The sequence below is a fragment of the Kogia breviceps genome, chromosome 9, assembly GCF_026419965.1.
Source record: "Kogia breviceps isolate mKogBre1 chromosome 9, mKogBre1 haplotype 1, whole genome shotgun sequence".
Lineage (NCBI taxonomy): Eukaryota > Metazoa > Chordata > Mammalia > Artiodactyla > Physeteridae > Kogia > Kogia breviceps.
In genome coordinates, this window is record NC_081318.1 from 80,529,441 (window position 1) to 80,546,942 (window position 17,502).

Below are 17,502 nucleotides of genomic sequence, written 5' to 3' on the forward strand. Positions count from 1 at the left end.
CCCAGGACCAGATGGCTCCACAGGCGAATTCTATCAAACATTTACAGAAGAGCTAACACCTATCCTTCTCAAACTCTTCCAAAATATAGCAGAGGGAGGAACACTCCAAAACTCATTCTATGAGGCCAACATCACCCTGATACCAAAACCAGACAAAGATGTCACAAAGAAAGAAAACTATAGGCCAATATTCACTGATGAATATAGATGCAAAAATCCTCAACAAAATACTAGCAAACAGAATCCAACAGCTCATTAAAAGGATCATACACCATGATCAAGTGGGTTTATCCCAGGAATGCAAGGATTCTTCAATATACGCAAATCAGTCAATGTGATACACCATATTAACCAATTGAAGGGAAAAAAAGTATGATAATCTCAATATATGCAGAAGAAGCCTTCAACAAAACTCAACAGCCATTTATGATAAAAACTCTCCACAAAGTAGGCAGAGAGGAAACTTACCTCAACATAATAAAGGCCGTATATGACAAATGACCAATCAACATCTTTCTCAGTGGTGAAAAATTGAAACCATTTCCTCTAAGATCAGGAACAAGGCAAAGTTGCCCACTCTCACCACTGTTATTCAACATAGTTTTGGAAGTTTTAGCCACAGCAGTCAGAGAAGAAAAAGAAATAAAAAGAATCCAAATCAGAAAAGAAGAAGTAAAACTGTCATTGTTTGCAGATGACATGATACTATACATAGAGAATCCTAAAGGTGCTACCAGGAAACTACTAGAGCTAACCAGTGAATTTGGTAAAGTTGCAGGATACAAAGTTAATGCAAAGAAATCTCTTGCAATTCTATACACTAATGATGAAAAATCTGAAAGAAAAATTAAGGAAACACTCCTATTTACCACCGCAACAAAAGGAATTAAATACATAGGAATAAACCTACCTAAGGAGGCAAAAGACCTGTATGCAGAAAACTATAAGACACTGATGAAAGAAATTAAAGATGATACAAACAGATGGAGAGATATACCATGTTCTTGGATTGGAAGAATCAACATTGTAAAAATGACTGTTCTACCCAAAGCAATCTACAGATTCAGTACAATCCCTGTCACACTACCAATGGCATTTTTCACAGAACTAGAACAGAAAATTTCACAATTTGTATGGAAACACAAAAGACCCCGAATAGCCAAAGCAATCTTGAGAAAGAAAAACGGAGCTGGCGGAATCAGGCTCCCTGACAGTCATAAAGACAGTATGGTTCTGGCACAAAAACAGAAATATAGATCAATGGAACAGGATAGAAAGCCCAGAGATAAACCCATGCACATATTGTCACATTATCTTTGATAAAGGAGGAAAGAATAAACAATGAAGAAAAGACAGCCTCTTCAATAAGTGGTGCTGGGAAAACTGGGCAGCTACATGTAAAAGAATGAAATCAGAACACCCCCTAACACCATATACAAAAATAAACTCAAAGTGGATTAAAGGCCTAAATATAAGGCCAGACACTATAAAACTCTTAGAGGAAAACATAGGCAGAACACTCTATGACATAAATCACAGCAAGATCCTTTTTGACCCACATCATTGAGAAATGGAAATAAAAACAAAAATAAACAAGTGAGACCTAATGAAACTTAAAACCTTTTGCACAGTAAAGGAAACCATAAACAAGATGAAAAGACAACCTTCAGAATGAGAGAAAATATTTGCAAATGAAGCAACTGACAAAGGATTAATCTCCAAAATATACAAGCAGCTCATGCAGCTCAATATCAAAAAAATACCAACCCAAACCAAAAATGGACAGAAGACCACAGTAGACATTTCTCCAAAGAAGATACACCAATTGCCGACAAACACATGAAAGGATGCTGTACATCACTAATCATTAGGGAAATGCAAATCAAAACTACAATGATGTATCACCTCACACTGGTCAGAATGGCCATCATCAAAAAATCTACAAACAATAAATGCTGGAGAGGGTGTGAAGAAAAGGGAACCCTCCTACACTGTTCGTGGGAATGTAAATTGATACAGCCACTATGGAGAACAGTGTGGACATTCCTTAAAAAACTAAAAATAGAACTACCATATGACCCATCAATCCCACTACTGGGCATATACCCTGAGAAAACCATAACTCAAAACGAGTCATGTACCACAAGATTCATTGCAGCACTATTTACAAGAGCTAGGACATGGAAGCAATGTAAGTGTCCATCAACAGATGAATGGATAAAGAAGATGTGGCACATATATACAATGGAATATTACTCAGCCATAAAAAGAAACGAAATTGAGTTATTTGTAGTGAAGTGGATGGACCTAGAGTCTATCATACAGAGTGAAGTGAGTCAGAAAGAGGAAAACAGATACTGTATGCTAACACATATATATGGAATCTAAAAAAAAAAATGATTCTGAAGAACCTAGGGGCAGGACAGGAATAAAGACACAGACGTAGAGAATGTACTTAAGGACACGGGGAGGGGGAAGGATAAGTTGGGTCGGTCGAAGTGAGAGAGTGGCATTAACATATATTTACTACCAAATGTAAAATAGATAGCTAAGGGGAAGCAGCGTATAGCCCAGGGAGATCAGCTGGGTGCTTTGTGACCAGCTACAGGGGTGGGATAGGGAGGGTGGGAGGTAGGTGCAAGTGGGAGGGGATATGGGGATAGAAATATGCCTATAGCTGATTCACTTTGTTATACAGCAGAAACTAACACAACAGTGTAAAGCAATTATAGTCCAGTAAAGATATTAAATAAATAAATAAGACATTGCCAGAAAAACAAATCTGAGAAACAGTTTTCTTTCCCAGCTGAGTTGCCCTTCGAGAAATATTAAAGAGAATTGTGCAGGCTGAAATGAATTTAATTCAGACATTACCAACTAGCCATATAGAACAGGAAACAGAAGTTTTTATTTTATGTTAGTTTATATCTTTATGTAGTAGTTATAACTAATTTGTCTACTTTTTTGAAGTCTAGTTGATTTATAATATTGCATTAGTTTGTAGTATACAGCAAAGTGATTCAGTTATACATATATATGTGTATATATTCTTTTTCATGATCTTTTCCATTATAGTTTATTATAAGATATTGAATATACTTTCCTGTGCTACACAGTGTGACCTTGTTGTTTATCTATTTTATATGTAGTAGTTTGTATCTACTAATCTCAAACTCCTTATTTATCCCTCATCCCACTACTATTTTTTTTAACATGAATGTAACAAACTGATAACTTCATTCTGTCTTTGATTTGAGTCATTAGACCTTCAGTGTTATTTAATGACAGTATTATGGGACAAGAGGAAATGACTGCCAAGGGTATATCTCCAATCAGCATTTGCTAATGAATGAATGAAAGTAAAGCACTGTCTTTTATTTTCTATCTTCTTTAATATCCTGGAGTATCACCTGTTATACTATAAGAGAGTGGTTATCCTTTATTTGTTACAGGATATGTTTCAGTTAGACTATTGCAAACTTGAATAACTGGAAAGGTCAGGCAGGTGGCATGAATATGTCAGTCCATTCTGGAGTAGGTAACAGAGAAAGGGTGGGACGTATAGTGAAATGCAGAGTGAGGTCCCACCTAAAGCTATCCCCATGCCATTTGTCAAACAAAACACGCCTTCTGGGTGGGACCTCACCCAGTGAATTTGGTAAAGTTGCAGGATACAAAGTTAATGCACAGAAATCTCTTGCAATCCTATACACTAATGATGAAAAATCTGAAAGAGAAATTAAGGAAACTCCGTTTTTTTCTGACCAAAAACAGGCTAATGTGCTAATCGTATTCAATTCCTAGCCCTTTCATTAAATTACTCCTAATTATTATAGTGGCCACGACCTTGGAATTTACTACACTTGTGAGGTGTTATTTTCACTTTAGTTCTAAGATTATTTTCTGCCTCATGTTGTTAATGTATTATGGTATAGCTCCTCTAGTTTTTATTCTCACATTTTCTTCTTTATTTCTGTTCCTAACTTTTTTCTTCCTGTCTTTCCTACTTTCCTGCTGTATCCTTCATTCTCGCTCTTGGAATCAATGCAGTCAAGTCATGGTTGTCCAGAATGCAAGGTAGAGTTGGTTCTCTTTCAGTGTCACACTTCAATGAAATGTCTAGAGTTCTCTTGTTTGTCTTTTAAGTACATTCACCTGTAGTTCAACTTCGGCTATAATTTTTATTTTTCTACATGTTGGTATCAGTTGAATTAGGCTGATAGCAGACTGTTCTGACCACAACATTACTAAATATGTGTAGCAGGTATGTGCATTGGAGCCCAGAAAAGCAGAAAAGAGTAAAAACATAGAAAGGTATGAATAAGGAACTATCACTTTGAAATTAGATATATCTAAAGTTTTCATTTATAATGTGTATACTAAAATTCATTTAGCTTCTCATGCAAAAATCATGGCTCAGATTCTTCTGAGTCTTCTATGACAACCAAACAAAAAAATCTAGTCATTTTTCAAAAGGAATTAACTGATCTTCTGGATGACCAGTACTAGGTGTGTATCTCATCTTAAAGATAATAGCTGTCTGGTCTTTATCCTCACTTAGACCTGATGTTGAAAGATTTTCATGCCTTTATACCTTCTGTACCACAAAATTATTGCTGTGTAATATAGAATGCCATAATCTGCCTGCTCTAGGGTGTTAGCAACAGCATAAGAGCAACCTCCTTGGTTTGTCTGTTTTCTGCTAGAGCATGTTGCATCATTACATTGTCAGCTAAGGATATTTCTTAACACAGCCAAAAGCATTTTTTTGCACATCTCATTGCATTATAAATTAAATGTGTTATTTAATTGGGGAGGTGAATCTTGTACCATCTGTAGCAACAGGGTGATGGGAATTTTAGTCCCACCCAGAATATTAGTGATACAGGATTTTTGTCTGTGACATTAAAATTCAGCATCTTTACTAAACCTGACAAGCTGTTGCCCAAAAGAGGCAGTTTCAGATTTGTAAAGGCTTAAATATTTAAATATCTCAAAGAATAGTATTAGTCACTACAGCCTTTCTGGTGCCCAGAAACTTTCTGTTTCTTTGCAACCACATAATTATGGCAACCAGTAAAATTTGACACTGAGAAAGGTTGCTTGTTATAACTGGCTCCCTCATCTTCAGATCTCTCAGACTGATACGCTAAATGAATTTTGTTTCAAAGAGATAGTGTGATTTTAGAACAAACATTATCAGTCACTTTATTCAGAAGCTTCCTCTCTTTTATCCAGAGAAACCAGGGGGAAATTGTCAGAATGACAATGATTGTCTACATTTGACTTAGAAGAGAACATGTTTTCTGTAAATGTAAATAATGGTCGAAATAATCTGGGATGTATTAGATTACAATTTAGAAGATCTAGAGTCACTTTCTCATCATATCTTTCATCTCGAAATCACTTTCATCATCTCTTCAAGATTTGTCAATGTGGAAAGGAATTATACTGATGAGGTACTGACATTGTAAGTCAGGCTGAGGAGGCCAATGAGCAAAGTCCTTAAGAACTTGGATTTGAATTTCAGCCTTGCCACTTAGAAGTTGTGAGGTTTCTCTAAAACTATTTCCTCTTCCACCTAGGAATCATAATAGCCCCCCTCCCAGGGTTTTTGTGAAACACAGGGAGAATGCACCAAAAATGATAAGCATAATGTCCGGCACGTAATAAGCTCTCAATAAATGGCTGTTGCTATTATTTCTAGAAATATGTATAATAAACTTCATGTAGCCAATGGTCAGTTATCCCTGCAAAAAAGAAATGTAGAATGCTTGGGCTACTGAATTACACCAAATTATTTAACAACGCTATATAGAAAATCAAACAACTTTTCTTCAGTGATAAGTGTAATACATCCTTCATTCTTAAATTTTTTTTTTAAATGTCCTGTTAACTAAAAGAATTTCACTGGTCCAATTTTCTTGTCTCCTTTCATTTCCTCTTGCCATCCTTTAATCAAGATACTCATAAGCTCTGACAGCCCAAATGTCAGCCGAGATGAGGTGAAAGAATAACAAGGAAATAGCCTGAAGAGTCCATGAACTCAAAACTTGTCCCCGGATAATTAAGAAATGGAAATAAACATATCTGAAGGATTTCGTTGTGGTTTTCTCTCATTACACTGTTGGACAAAGTACAGATTTTTTCCCGCTAATGAGATTTTGTCATCACTGAAGCTGATTTTTACTATCATGAGAGCTGGAAGCCTAATTTCCTGGCTGGACTTTCTCTAAACACCCTTGTTAGCATCTCAAACTATTTCCTCTGGAAAGAATGTAAAGCAGATTCAGGTGTTGTATGTATTTTCAATTTGAAGGCCAAAACATTTTATTTCAATAGATTTTAAAGGAAAAAGAGAAGCACAAACATGTTTTAAAGATCCATCCAAAAACCATTGATTTAGCACAGACTGCTCCAGACTCTGTTGGAACTGAGAACACAGCCATAATGTCAGACTTCAGGGAGCACAGAAGACAATCCAGTGACAGCCCATAAATGCACTATTGCACACAGAAAAACAGAGCTTATAAAATGGGATATGCTCTCTGCTTCTTTCTAAATTAAAGACAACATCCTCAGAGGAGTAATTTTGAAAAAAACTACACACACAAACATACACACACACACACACACACACACACACACACACACACACACATATATATCTTTATTGGACTCATTATATATTTTTTCAATAAAGAAATATATATGTATTTTTTCCAATCAAGAAAAAACAAAAGAAATGAAGTCCTTCAGTACTTTAGATAATTCTATGAAAGTTAAGAACAAACAAGCCATTATATTCCATTCTTCTTTCTCAATTTTTTTTATAGAGAAACTCAGAGAACGTTTTTTTCTTCTGGTTTAGGAGAGGGTAATTGAATTTTAAATACCTTTTTCTGCCAGCCTTAAAATCATATCTACCTATGAGAAAATGATTGTCCAATAATAAAAAAGAGAAAGAAAAAAGAAATTAGTCAAAACTTTAAGGAAATAAAGGTTTAGATTTTTTTTTTTTTAAGTTTTTGGCCGCACCCCACGGCATGTGGGATCTTAGTTCCCTGACCAGGGATTGAACCCACGTCTCCTGCATTGGAAGGCAGTCTTAACCACTGGACCACCAGGGAAGCCCATAGATTTTTGTTTGATAAGCACCGTGTTCCATCTTGATTAGTTGACTTTTTATTTTCCCTTATTAAAAAACTTCTCTGATTATTACATATGGTTTAATTGTCCTAAAATAATGTCATTATTGCAGTCTTCCCATGAGGGATTGTAGTGTGTTTACCAGACACGGTAGGAAAGGAAAAGGAACTCCACTTATTTCTCAGCCTGGATTTCTGCTCACCTGACCACCTGCAGCTTGTAAATCCACAGATTTTGATATGGAGATGAGAACTGTGGCGTTTTCAGTTGTGTAAAGTGGGAACACAGCCCACTGACATCATGCCCAAGATGGTCAGTATATGGTAGCTATCAAACAAGGGTTCTCGAAGGAAGAGCTTTATGTGGCCATCTCTGCGTGTCAGGAAATTCAAGTGTGAAAAGATTGCAAAGGATCTCATTGGCATTTACACAGGTCAACCAGGGCTGGTACAGGCAGGATCAGGAGAAAGGTGTGTTTATCCTCGTTAACCCTAAAGGACACAGACCTTGAGTATTGAGAGAACTAGAGTTTCAAACTTATTAGTAAGATTAAGATAACCTAGTAAAGTGAACATCTAGATTTTTCCCAACTAATTGGGGTTATATGTGAGTATATCTGAGCAAAAGTAAATTTTAATAATAATTATCCCTAGTTGTTCCACAGCACTCTCTTAGTCTTAGGATATACCATTCAATATTTCCGTAGGCAACTCTAAAGCTGTCCTCATTTTTGATATGTGTATATATACACACACTATAAATAATTTATGTTATATATATAAAAGATATTTAATTTGAAGTGTACAGTTTTTGACTGTAAAATGAAGAAGACAGACTAGACACTTCAGCTAATGAAACATGCAATTAAGAAATTTTATGATGGGCCTAATCAATTGAGTGCATATAGCTCATGTTTCAGAGCAAGAAATTATTTTCCCTGTGTTTGAAACCTGGTCCTATGAATTAATAACTATGCAACCTTGCCAACATGCCTGAATTCCTCTGAGCTTCAGTTTTTATCAGCTATAAAATAGGATAATAAATAATACTGGACTCATAGAGTTGCTTTGAGGATTAAATAATGTAACATGTGAAAAGCACTTAGAACTCTGCCTGTGAAAAAGTAGCATTTCGTAAATGTTAGCTGTTATTATTTCAATGTGCTTACTTTGTAAAGTGCTCCTCATGACATAATGGTATGTCAGTACAATTAAGAGTTTTGCAGTTGTACACTTTGATAGAGCATAATTCCTGATGCAGAGCTGGCATTCAATAATTTTGCTACATATGGGTGAAAAAATGACTAAAGTATGCATGTGAAATATAACAATTATTAATATTTATAAATTAAAATATGTTGACTAATACATCTTTTTGAAGACATTTCAGTAGTTCAGGCTATTTTAATATATACTGACATATCTAGAATTTTATGAAAAATACATGAGTTTGCATTTGACATTAATTTCCATCTTCAATCTTATTTTAAAATTTTGTGCATTCAATTTTTCAGAATTTGAAAAAAATAACAATTTTACCACTGTTCAGTGTATTATGAATCTTAATCCCTAATATATTTTTCCTATGGTCTCACGACTTGGATAATTAATTCCAAAACAGATAGAAACTTTAAAGCTCATACTACACAATGTGTTTTCTTCTTAGTATGCCTACTACAGGAATAGCCATGAATACTAAAGTAGCAACCAAAGTTGGCTATTAACTTAAAAGTGGTCATATTCATTCTTCTTATGTCATTAATTTAAAGAATCAAAATCATAAAGTATAAAGGGACATACTTTGCTAAAATAGTTTTGAATTTTGTTATAAAATATTTTAAACACTGAAAATTATAGAAAATACACAAATACTTGTTTTCTTGCTATCCAATTTTATCAAATTGTAACATTTTGCTATATTGGCTTCAGATTTTTTTTAATAAAAAATATATTACAGGTACCCCTGAAGTCCTCTGAAACCATTCCCCTGTCCTCCTGAGATAACCACAAAATAGAGTTTAACATCTATAATTCCCAAGCTGTCTTATGATATTAATGTTTGTCATACATATATACAAGTAGACATAAATAATTTACAGTATTATTTCATGTAACTTTAACTTTATATCATGATAACTTACCATAGGTTTTCTTCTGCAAATTATTTGCTCAAGATTTTTTTTAAGATTTATCTATCTTGATAAATGAAGGTATATTTCCTTTAATTTAACTGCTGCTTAAATTTCATTGAATAAATATATCATACTTATTTATTTATTATATTATTAACACACTATTAGAAACAATGTTGCAATGAATGTTCTTTAACAAATTCCTTTTGTACATGTGGGAGAATTTCTCTAAAGTAGAAGTGAAATTAAGTCAAAGTGGAATTTTCTCAGTACTTGAGTGCATAAACTTCACTAGACATAGACAAATTTACCTAAAAGTATATGTACAAATGTATACTTTCTGTCCACAGTCTATGAAAGTTCCCGTGTCTTTGAATCATTGCCTATACATTTCCCCGGAATTTTTTGCACTTTGTGCTGAATGACAAAATTGTCAAATCCTACTCTCTTTTTTGTACATTGAGATAGGTTGGTTACAAATGAGAATAGTGCTGCTTCATTTCTTAAATTGGATTCAGTTCACAGTGGCTGAAATGTGAGGTCTTAAGAGACATGAGCTCAGTGGTTCTCAGTGGTTCTCAATCTTGGCAATACTTTAGATTTACCTAGATCATTTTTTAAATTCTGATGCTCAAGCCTCACCCCAGACCTGTTAAATAAGACTCTCCTTGGGGGTAAAGGGCAGGAGGATGTGGTTGCCGTGCTAGTTGCCCCACCTACCACCCTGGGAACTCAGATCCCAAAGTGATCCTAATATGCAGTCAATGTTGGAAATTATTGCCCTTGTGTATGTCTGATAAGAAAGAGAATAAAGCCAGAGGGAGAAAAAAAGATACTTGGCTGCAGACCCATCTCTAAAAGTGAGTGGTGAACTGGAGCTTGATTCTTAATAGTTTTATCTAGAATGAATAAGTAAACTAGCATCTGGGGAACAATAGTAGGTATTCCAGAATTTGACAATGCTTGAGACCAGGAATATAACAAGAGTTAGTCTGCCGACAGTTGGGAATAGAACTACAGATCCAGGGTCAGAATGCAGTACCTTTAGGGTAAGGCAGTTTATGAAGTCCAGGCACATGAATGAACCCCAAACAAATAGGTTTGTTTTCTAGGCAGAAAATTTGGAAAAAGCCAGTGAGTGTTAGAGAAAAGCTTTGTCTATGTGGGCACCATTGGCTCATAGCAAATAGCAATAATTCCAACCCCATTAGCTGGTTGATGCCAGTTATAAATGTTTTGTCAGACTTAATTAGAATAAGTCTTGAAAGTAAGTTATGCTTAAATGTGTAAGATATAAGCTTCTAACTGGTGATCAGAGGGTATGGAAGAATCAAGGCTAAACTGAAATGCCCCAAGTTATAATGAATGAGGAAAAATTTTGACTTGGTTCATCATTTGTAACATAAGCTATTGACATAAAGCAAGAATTTGTATTTAATTAAGATTGTTTCATAACTAGATTAAGTACTCTACTTTACCAAGAGTGTCAAAATCTACTATAAATGTAAGGTAGCAAACGTTCATGGAATCTGAGCTATAGCAACAGCCATTTTCCATCCTTTCCTCAGTCAGTACAGTTATTTCAGCTTTTTACAGAAAAAAAAATGAATTGAAAGACCATTTGGCTTTGCTGACATGATCAGGTGCAAAACTATTGGAAAGTTAAATATCAAATTATTATTTATAGGACAAGAAGATATTGACGTTACTGTATAGTTCATGTAATTATCGCACACATTCAGGGGAGATTAAGATTTCTAAAATTGTATTCTAGTTAGAACACCTAAAAGCTTTTGTTTAAAAAAAAGTACCTTGGGGAAAATAAAACTAAAGGCATCCAAGATATTTTTAAATTGTCATTGTGCATTCAACTTAAAATACAGTTGAAGACATGAGGATGATGAGACGGTTACATAGTGATTCAAAACAAAATACCTTTAAAAGTCTGCATGTCCTTCAGGTTGACTTTGAAGTCATCAGTCAAGGTAAATAATCAGGGTAATTCTTTCTCTTTTTCCAATTCAGTGCTGAGTACAAGAGAAGGACTAAATATGTTCAGAAAAGTCTTAATCCTGAGTGGAATCAAACAGTAATTTATAAAAGTATCTCCATGGAACAGGTATGCAATGATTATTTTCTATATGACAGATTCAAGCTAATATAAAAATAGTGATGACAGAATTATTGAAAGATTGTGATTTGTATCAATTTTTCCATACAAACAAAAAAATTAAGTAAAATACATGCAAGAAATATAGCCAGTAAAAGGAACTGGGTGCAGTTCGAAGATACAGTGAAAGAAAATGTACACATTTTGACAAAACAGCTAAAAAATAAGCAAAATGAATAAGAGTGGTGGGACATTTTCCACTGATTATTTCAAAATTAACTATTTCAATAGACTGGGCTCTATTTATCATATTTTGAGAGAAAATATTTTCCAGCTAGCTGTATTTTGACTTTCATAAACAAAGAAAAAATAAGATTCACATGCACTGAAATGAATTACCCCTCCTGGCAACAATTTAGGGATCATCTCTTTTCTAAATTGAGGCTTCCTACGGATCTGGCATTGTACAACTAAACTGTACAGAAGAAAGCATGAAGAAGAGTAGTGTAAAGGATTATCACAACAAATAGATGACTCTAAGCAAAATTGTATTTCTGAAAATCTTCATGTCATAACTTTGTATCATTAATAAGAAAATAACTGATGGTTTATAAGGATGAATTCAGAGAGAAAAGAATCTAAATAGAAGAGGAAGAAGACATCCATGAAAATAATTTACAAATGAGTTGTCTTTCACATTGAGGTTTCTAATTTATACTTTGGAAGATTTCTAATTTGACTATGAAATTGAAGCTGGATATAAATTATAATCTGCGTTCTTGAACTTAAAATAAGTTACGTTCACCTGCAGAAATAAGACAGTGCTACTAATGTGTTTTGGCAGTTTACTGAAACAGAAAACTATAACCCAAATACTTTGAAGAACCTAGACATTTTTGCAACCTATGAATCTCATGTATTTAAAGAGTATATATAGATTCTGCTTGGTACTTTTAATAATGGGCAGGGGTAGAATAACAGGATATAAGTAAAAATCACCCTTTTTTTTTGCAAAATAGTAAGGTATCTTATGATCAAATACTTGGTTGGACCACAAAATTATTGACAGTTTACATAATGTTGAATGTAAGTATAAAGTTTTATATAAACTTAAAGTATTTTACATAAGCGGAAAGAGTTCAAGGAATGAAAATATAAATTAGTCTATTATATGAGTATAATGAAAATTTATGATGAGAAATGAGGTTAATGACATTTTGATTTGAACTGTAGCTCAAGAAGAAAACACTGGAGGTGACAGTCTGGGATTATGATAGATTTTCTTCCAATGATTTTCTTGGTGAGGTGAGCCTATGGTTTCCTTTTTTTAATTTGCTTCATTATAAACCATTAATTAAGTCTTCATGGAAAGCATACTTCTTAAGTGTATAAGATAACTATTTCTGGATAAAATTCTTTGGTGGCTAGAATTTATTTACAAATGACTTTTTGAATAGATGAATAGCAACTGGAGAAATAGTTTTCACTTTACCACTTGATGTACTTTATAATTAATTTGCAAGATGAAATATTAATTGTTTTGATAGAAAGTTATATAATCATGCTGTGAATCCAAATGATTATGTAAAAGATTTGAGATAAATTTATTGTATTATAAAATGAGCTGGATTTTTTTCAAATGCATTTTCAGTTTATTTAATTGTTATTCCTCATTGCACATATGAATGACTTGATGTGACATTTTACATATTTAAGTGTCCCACAAAACATCTCAAAATATTTTAAGAAGCAAAACTAGAAGTAGGAGAAAACAGTAAAAACAATTTTTATAAATTCACAAGGAATGTAACCTAATTATGAAATGTGGCAGGATGGTCAGATTCTGTGATATTTTTCATCTATCATATTCCAAAAACATATTTTGTTTACTGATCTTTGCTTAAAGCAGAAGTTATGAATTAATGTTAAAAAAATAAATCTCCAGGGCTTCCCTGGTGGTGCAGTGGTTGAGAGTCCGCCTGCCGATGCAGTGGACACGGGTTCGTAGCCCGGTCTGGGAAGATCCCACATGCCGCGGAGCGGCTGGGCCCGTGAGCCATGGCCGCTGAGCATGCGCGTCTGGAGCATGTGCTCCGCAACGGGAAAGGCCACAACAGTGAGAGGCCCACGTACCGCAGGAAAATAAATAAATAAATAAATAAATAAATCTCCAAAAATATGTAACACCTAGAAAATACAATATCCTTTTGATAGAAACAATAGAAAACACTTGAGTAATCTAGGTGACATGAGGTCTCGTTTGGCTCCTAAACTCTGTACCTCTTTCCCATCAAAACTAGATCATCTGCCCTTCACCTGCAGGCTCCATGCGGTATAGCCACTTGGACTAATCTTGATCTTAGACAGGACTACTCTAGAGTACGGTTATATCTGGATTTATTGTCCTATTTCAAAAAGCTGATTTACTGAAGTCCTTATAATTTATTGTTTACATGAACCTAAAGCATATATCCATTGTGTGGTTTTATTTTTTAATATCTGCTCAAATATAAGATGCAAACTACTGTAAAATGCACCATTGTTTATGTACCACTAAGAAAGAAAAAATGTTGCCAATTAAACCATGACACAGTGCTTTCTTGTAAACTGTTGGTAATATCTCTGTTTCAAATGTGAACTAAAGTATGTTTTAAAATGGAATAAGTTATTAATTGAAAATTAGCCATTCTTTTTCATTTTGTCCCTATTGTAACTAAAATAAAGCAATCTGCAAAAAACACTAGCCCAGTTTAAGAATATCATGTGTCCATTTAACAAAAGAAGACTTTATTTCATTAAGAGATTGACTTGTGACTCTATCTTTATGCATCATCTCCAAATAATTTAATCAATAGTCAGAGATGTCATACAGTTCGATTTAACCAAACGTTTATACAGCATCTGGTATGCACAAGACGTTCTCAGTATCATGGGTGAAGAAAAATGAGGAAGACCTCATCATCCTAAAGGTTATACTACATCCTTTGACTTATGTCCTTGAATAAGTTTCAGATCACAGAAAAAAACAAATGAATTACAGCTTAATCCATAAATTTTATTCACTTATTACACTTTTTTTCAGGTATTGATTGATTTATCTAGCACATCTCACCTCGATAACACACCTAGGTGGTATCCTCTCAAAGAACAGACTGAAAGCATTGATCATGGCAAGTCCCATTCCAGTCAAAGCAGCCAGCAGTCCCCAAAGCCGTCTGTCATCAAAAGCAGAAGCCATGGTATCTTCCCTGACCCATCCAAGGGTAGGAGATATTTCAAGTAGAGAAAAGCTTTTGTCTGTTTGTTCACTCAGTATCTTCTTGAATATGAGTGCCTGTATATTTAATATCTTTTGAAAGGTATGATATTGGGAATATTTAATATAATATCATGGCAAGAGTAATGGATATGAAATCAGGAGAAAGGGGCTTTAGTCTCAGATCAGCCCATAATTAGGTTGATGCCTTTGTTGTCTTCATCTCTCTGGTTCTCTGTTTTTTAACCTATAAAATAGAGGGGGTTGGGTTATATGAGTTATTGGGTCTTTTTCAGCTCTCAAAATCTAGGTTAATATGACTTTATAAAATACTTTGGGGTATTTCATAAAGAAAACATAAAAATCCTCAACAGTTCATTGATTAGACATAATCATCATTACCATTTATGCATGTTTATTCTGTTTAAATCCCTATTTTTTCATATGTATATTCTTACTCATGAATCATATATGTAATATATGGACATAAACAGTTTTGCATTCTGCTTTTTAATTATATCAAAAACATTTTCCTCATGTCATCAAAACAATTGGTGTGCTGATAATTACTTAAACCTTTCCTAAGTGATGCATTCAAACTAATTCTGATTTTTTTAAACTACTATTATTATTTTTTAATTGCAGCATCATACATTGGGTTTGGCAATATGCACAGCTTTCCCATTGGAATGAGCTTTTCTTTGGGGAGGTTCATTAACCAGTTATCCTACAACACATCAGTAATCTTCATCATAAAATGAGTTAACTGCCTGTATGAGAGAACCATGTAGTATCTTTCCAGGATATGCTGAGCTATTTATAAATATTAAATAAAAAATTTTATATTGGATCTGAGTATTCCTTCCTTTTCGCCTCTTCTCAGGAAGTACAGCAAGTTGAAAAGTGGTTCTTTGCAATTTGGATTGGAAATGCAAGTGTTCTAGGAGGTGAAAAACTGAGGTCATGTCCAGGAGGCCACTGAGTTGATAACAATAAACCACTGACTACAATAAGTCTTATAGATTATTTATGAGTTGTATAGATCATTTCTGGATTCCACTTAGCCAGATCAACTCTGCACTAATTAACATTCTGGAAGATCATTGGTATAAAGACCTCTCTCTCTATGACTACCACAGTAAATGTGTGATCTTATATATACATTCTCTAAAATCACCTGAGATGATGATATAATACAGTCCCCACTTCCATGTATCCCAGTGACTCATGCACCTTCCTCCAGGAATTTTACTTAAAACTCCTCCTGCAGCAGTGTCAGCCTATTGTTTATTACCTGGTGCCTACTAGAATTAGCAGAGTTCCTTGGTGAAACTGTAAGTTAATATATTCATTTATATGAGACTTCTTAGAATGTCTTCGTTCCTCTTCTCAAATCTCTCTTCTCAAGATTATCATCCTCTTGCCTTTCCTCCCAAAAATTGTCTCCCAAATGTTGAATCCCATCGCTGTATGGTGAGCAGTTGCATAAACGTGCCAAAAAATAAACAGAATTAACTTAAATCTTAGATGGTTTCAAATTATGTGAGACCCAGCTTGACAGGAGGAACGCTGGAGCAAATTTAACTCATGTTTTACCCTTTTGTAACCAGACATGCAGGTTCCCACCATTGAGAAATCCCATAGTAGTCCCGGTAGCTCGAAATCCTCATCCGAAGGCCATCTCCGCTCTCATGGACCATCTCGCAGTCAAAGCAAAACCAGCGTCACTCAGACCCACCTGGAAGATGCAGGGGCTGCTATAGCCGCTGCCGAAGCCGCCGTGCAACAACTCCGCCTTCAACCAAGTAAAAGACGCAAATAAATTCCTCAGCATGGCAGCTTAATGTTCATCTGTTGCCTTTCTTTCCTGCTGTCCTTCCCCGTTTGCTTTGTTTTGTGCATTCCCTGCTCCCTGTGTTCTCTGTCCCTTTGTCTGTGTAGGAACAGTATCGATACATAAATATGCTCTCTCTCATTTAGTTCTTTTTTGTTTTAACTTACATAGAACGAAATAAAACTGGCTGTTTCTCCTTTGTCTCCACCATCCATCCAACCTGGCTCATAGTATTTGGTAGCTGTGTCTGTGATGTGTGCAGGCAAAACTATGTTGTGTGTCCTTTTTGTGTGCGCTTAAATATCCTTTAGAATACAGGAATTATAAGCACAAGTGGCTGCCGGTTTTCCAGGCATTACACCAGAAAAAGGCACACACATAAGCATTTTGAGCAGATTAGCAATGAGAGTCTCACCTCTGAAAAACACTAAAAAATTTTAGGCCGAAGAGTCATGTAACCAACAGTCAAGTTCTAGAACCTAGGAGAAATGGAAAAACCATTTTACGCTTAAAATTTTTAATAAATTATGCATGTGAAATAATGAAGCTTTCTGTGTTAGAAACTTTTTAATCTTTTGGAAAAAAAATCTGTAAAGAAAATAATGTTTCTTATATTCTCAAAAAAGTATGTAGTATTAATATATGTCTAAGCATATTCGATGAGGCCATGTTACCTCAGTAAGGAGCACAGCTGGGTCCATTCTGTTGGATCACACTTTGTATATGGTACAAGAGAATTTATAGGGTTATCCTTTTTTCTAACCATTGGAAATCCTTTGGAAGTCAAGATATCAATTAAAGCATAACAATTCACCCATCTTAACTGCTATAATTTCAATTGATAGAATTATATAAGTACTTAGTGACTACAGAGACTTTAAAAATATAGGGGCACTGTTACTTCCAAGAGGCATCAGCCAAACAACAGAGATAGATGAATGTTCTCCCCATCTCCCAAAGTCATCATTTCCAAAGAAACAGCCAGTTTTAACCCCCTTTAGTGCTGTGCATGTGGTGTCATT

General features: G+C 34.6%; 1 protein-coding gene across 4 annotated transcripts in view; it reads left to right on the forward strand.

The window, feature by feature from the left end:
- Nucleotides 1–17,502, forward strand: part of PCLO (piccolo presynaptic cytomatrix protein) — a 378,181-nt gene that overhangs the window by 292,526 nt on the left and 68,153 nt on the right. For all 4 annotated transcript variants that reach the window (XM_067042711.1, XM_059074371.2, XM_067042713.1 and 1 more), the window contains exons 16-20: nucleotides 4,051–4,077; nucleotides 11,306–11,399; nucleotides 12,624–12,695; nucleotides 14,473–14,653; nucleotides 16,257–16,451. In XM_067042711.1, the coding sequence (XP_066898812.1) occupies nucleotides 4,051–4,077; nucleotides 11,306–11,399; nucleotides 12,624–12,695; nucleotides 14,473–14,653; nucleotides 16,257–16,451 (569 nt within the window). The remainder of the gene's footprint in view (nucleotides 1–4,050; nucleotides 4,078–11,305; nucleotides 11,400–12,623; nucleotides 12,696–14,472; nucleotides 14,654–16,256; nucleotides 16,452–17,502) is intronic.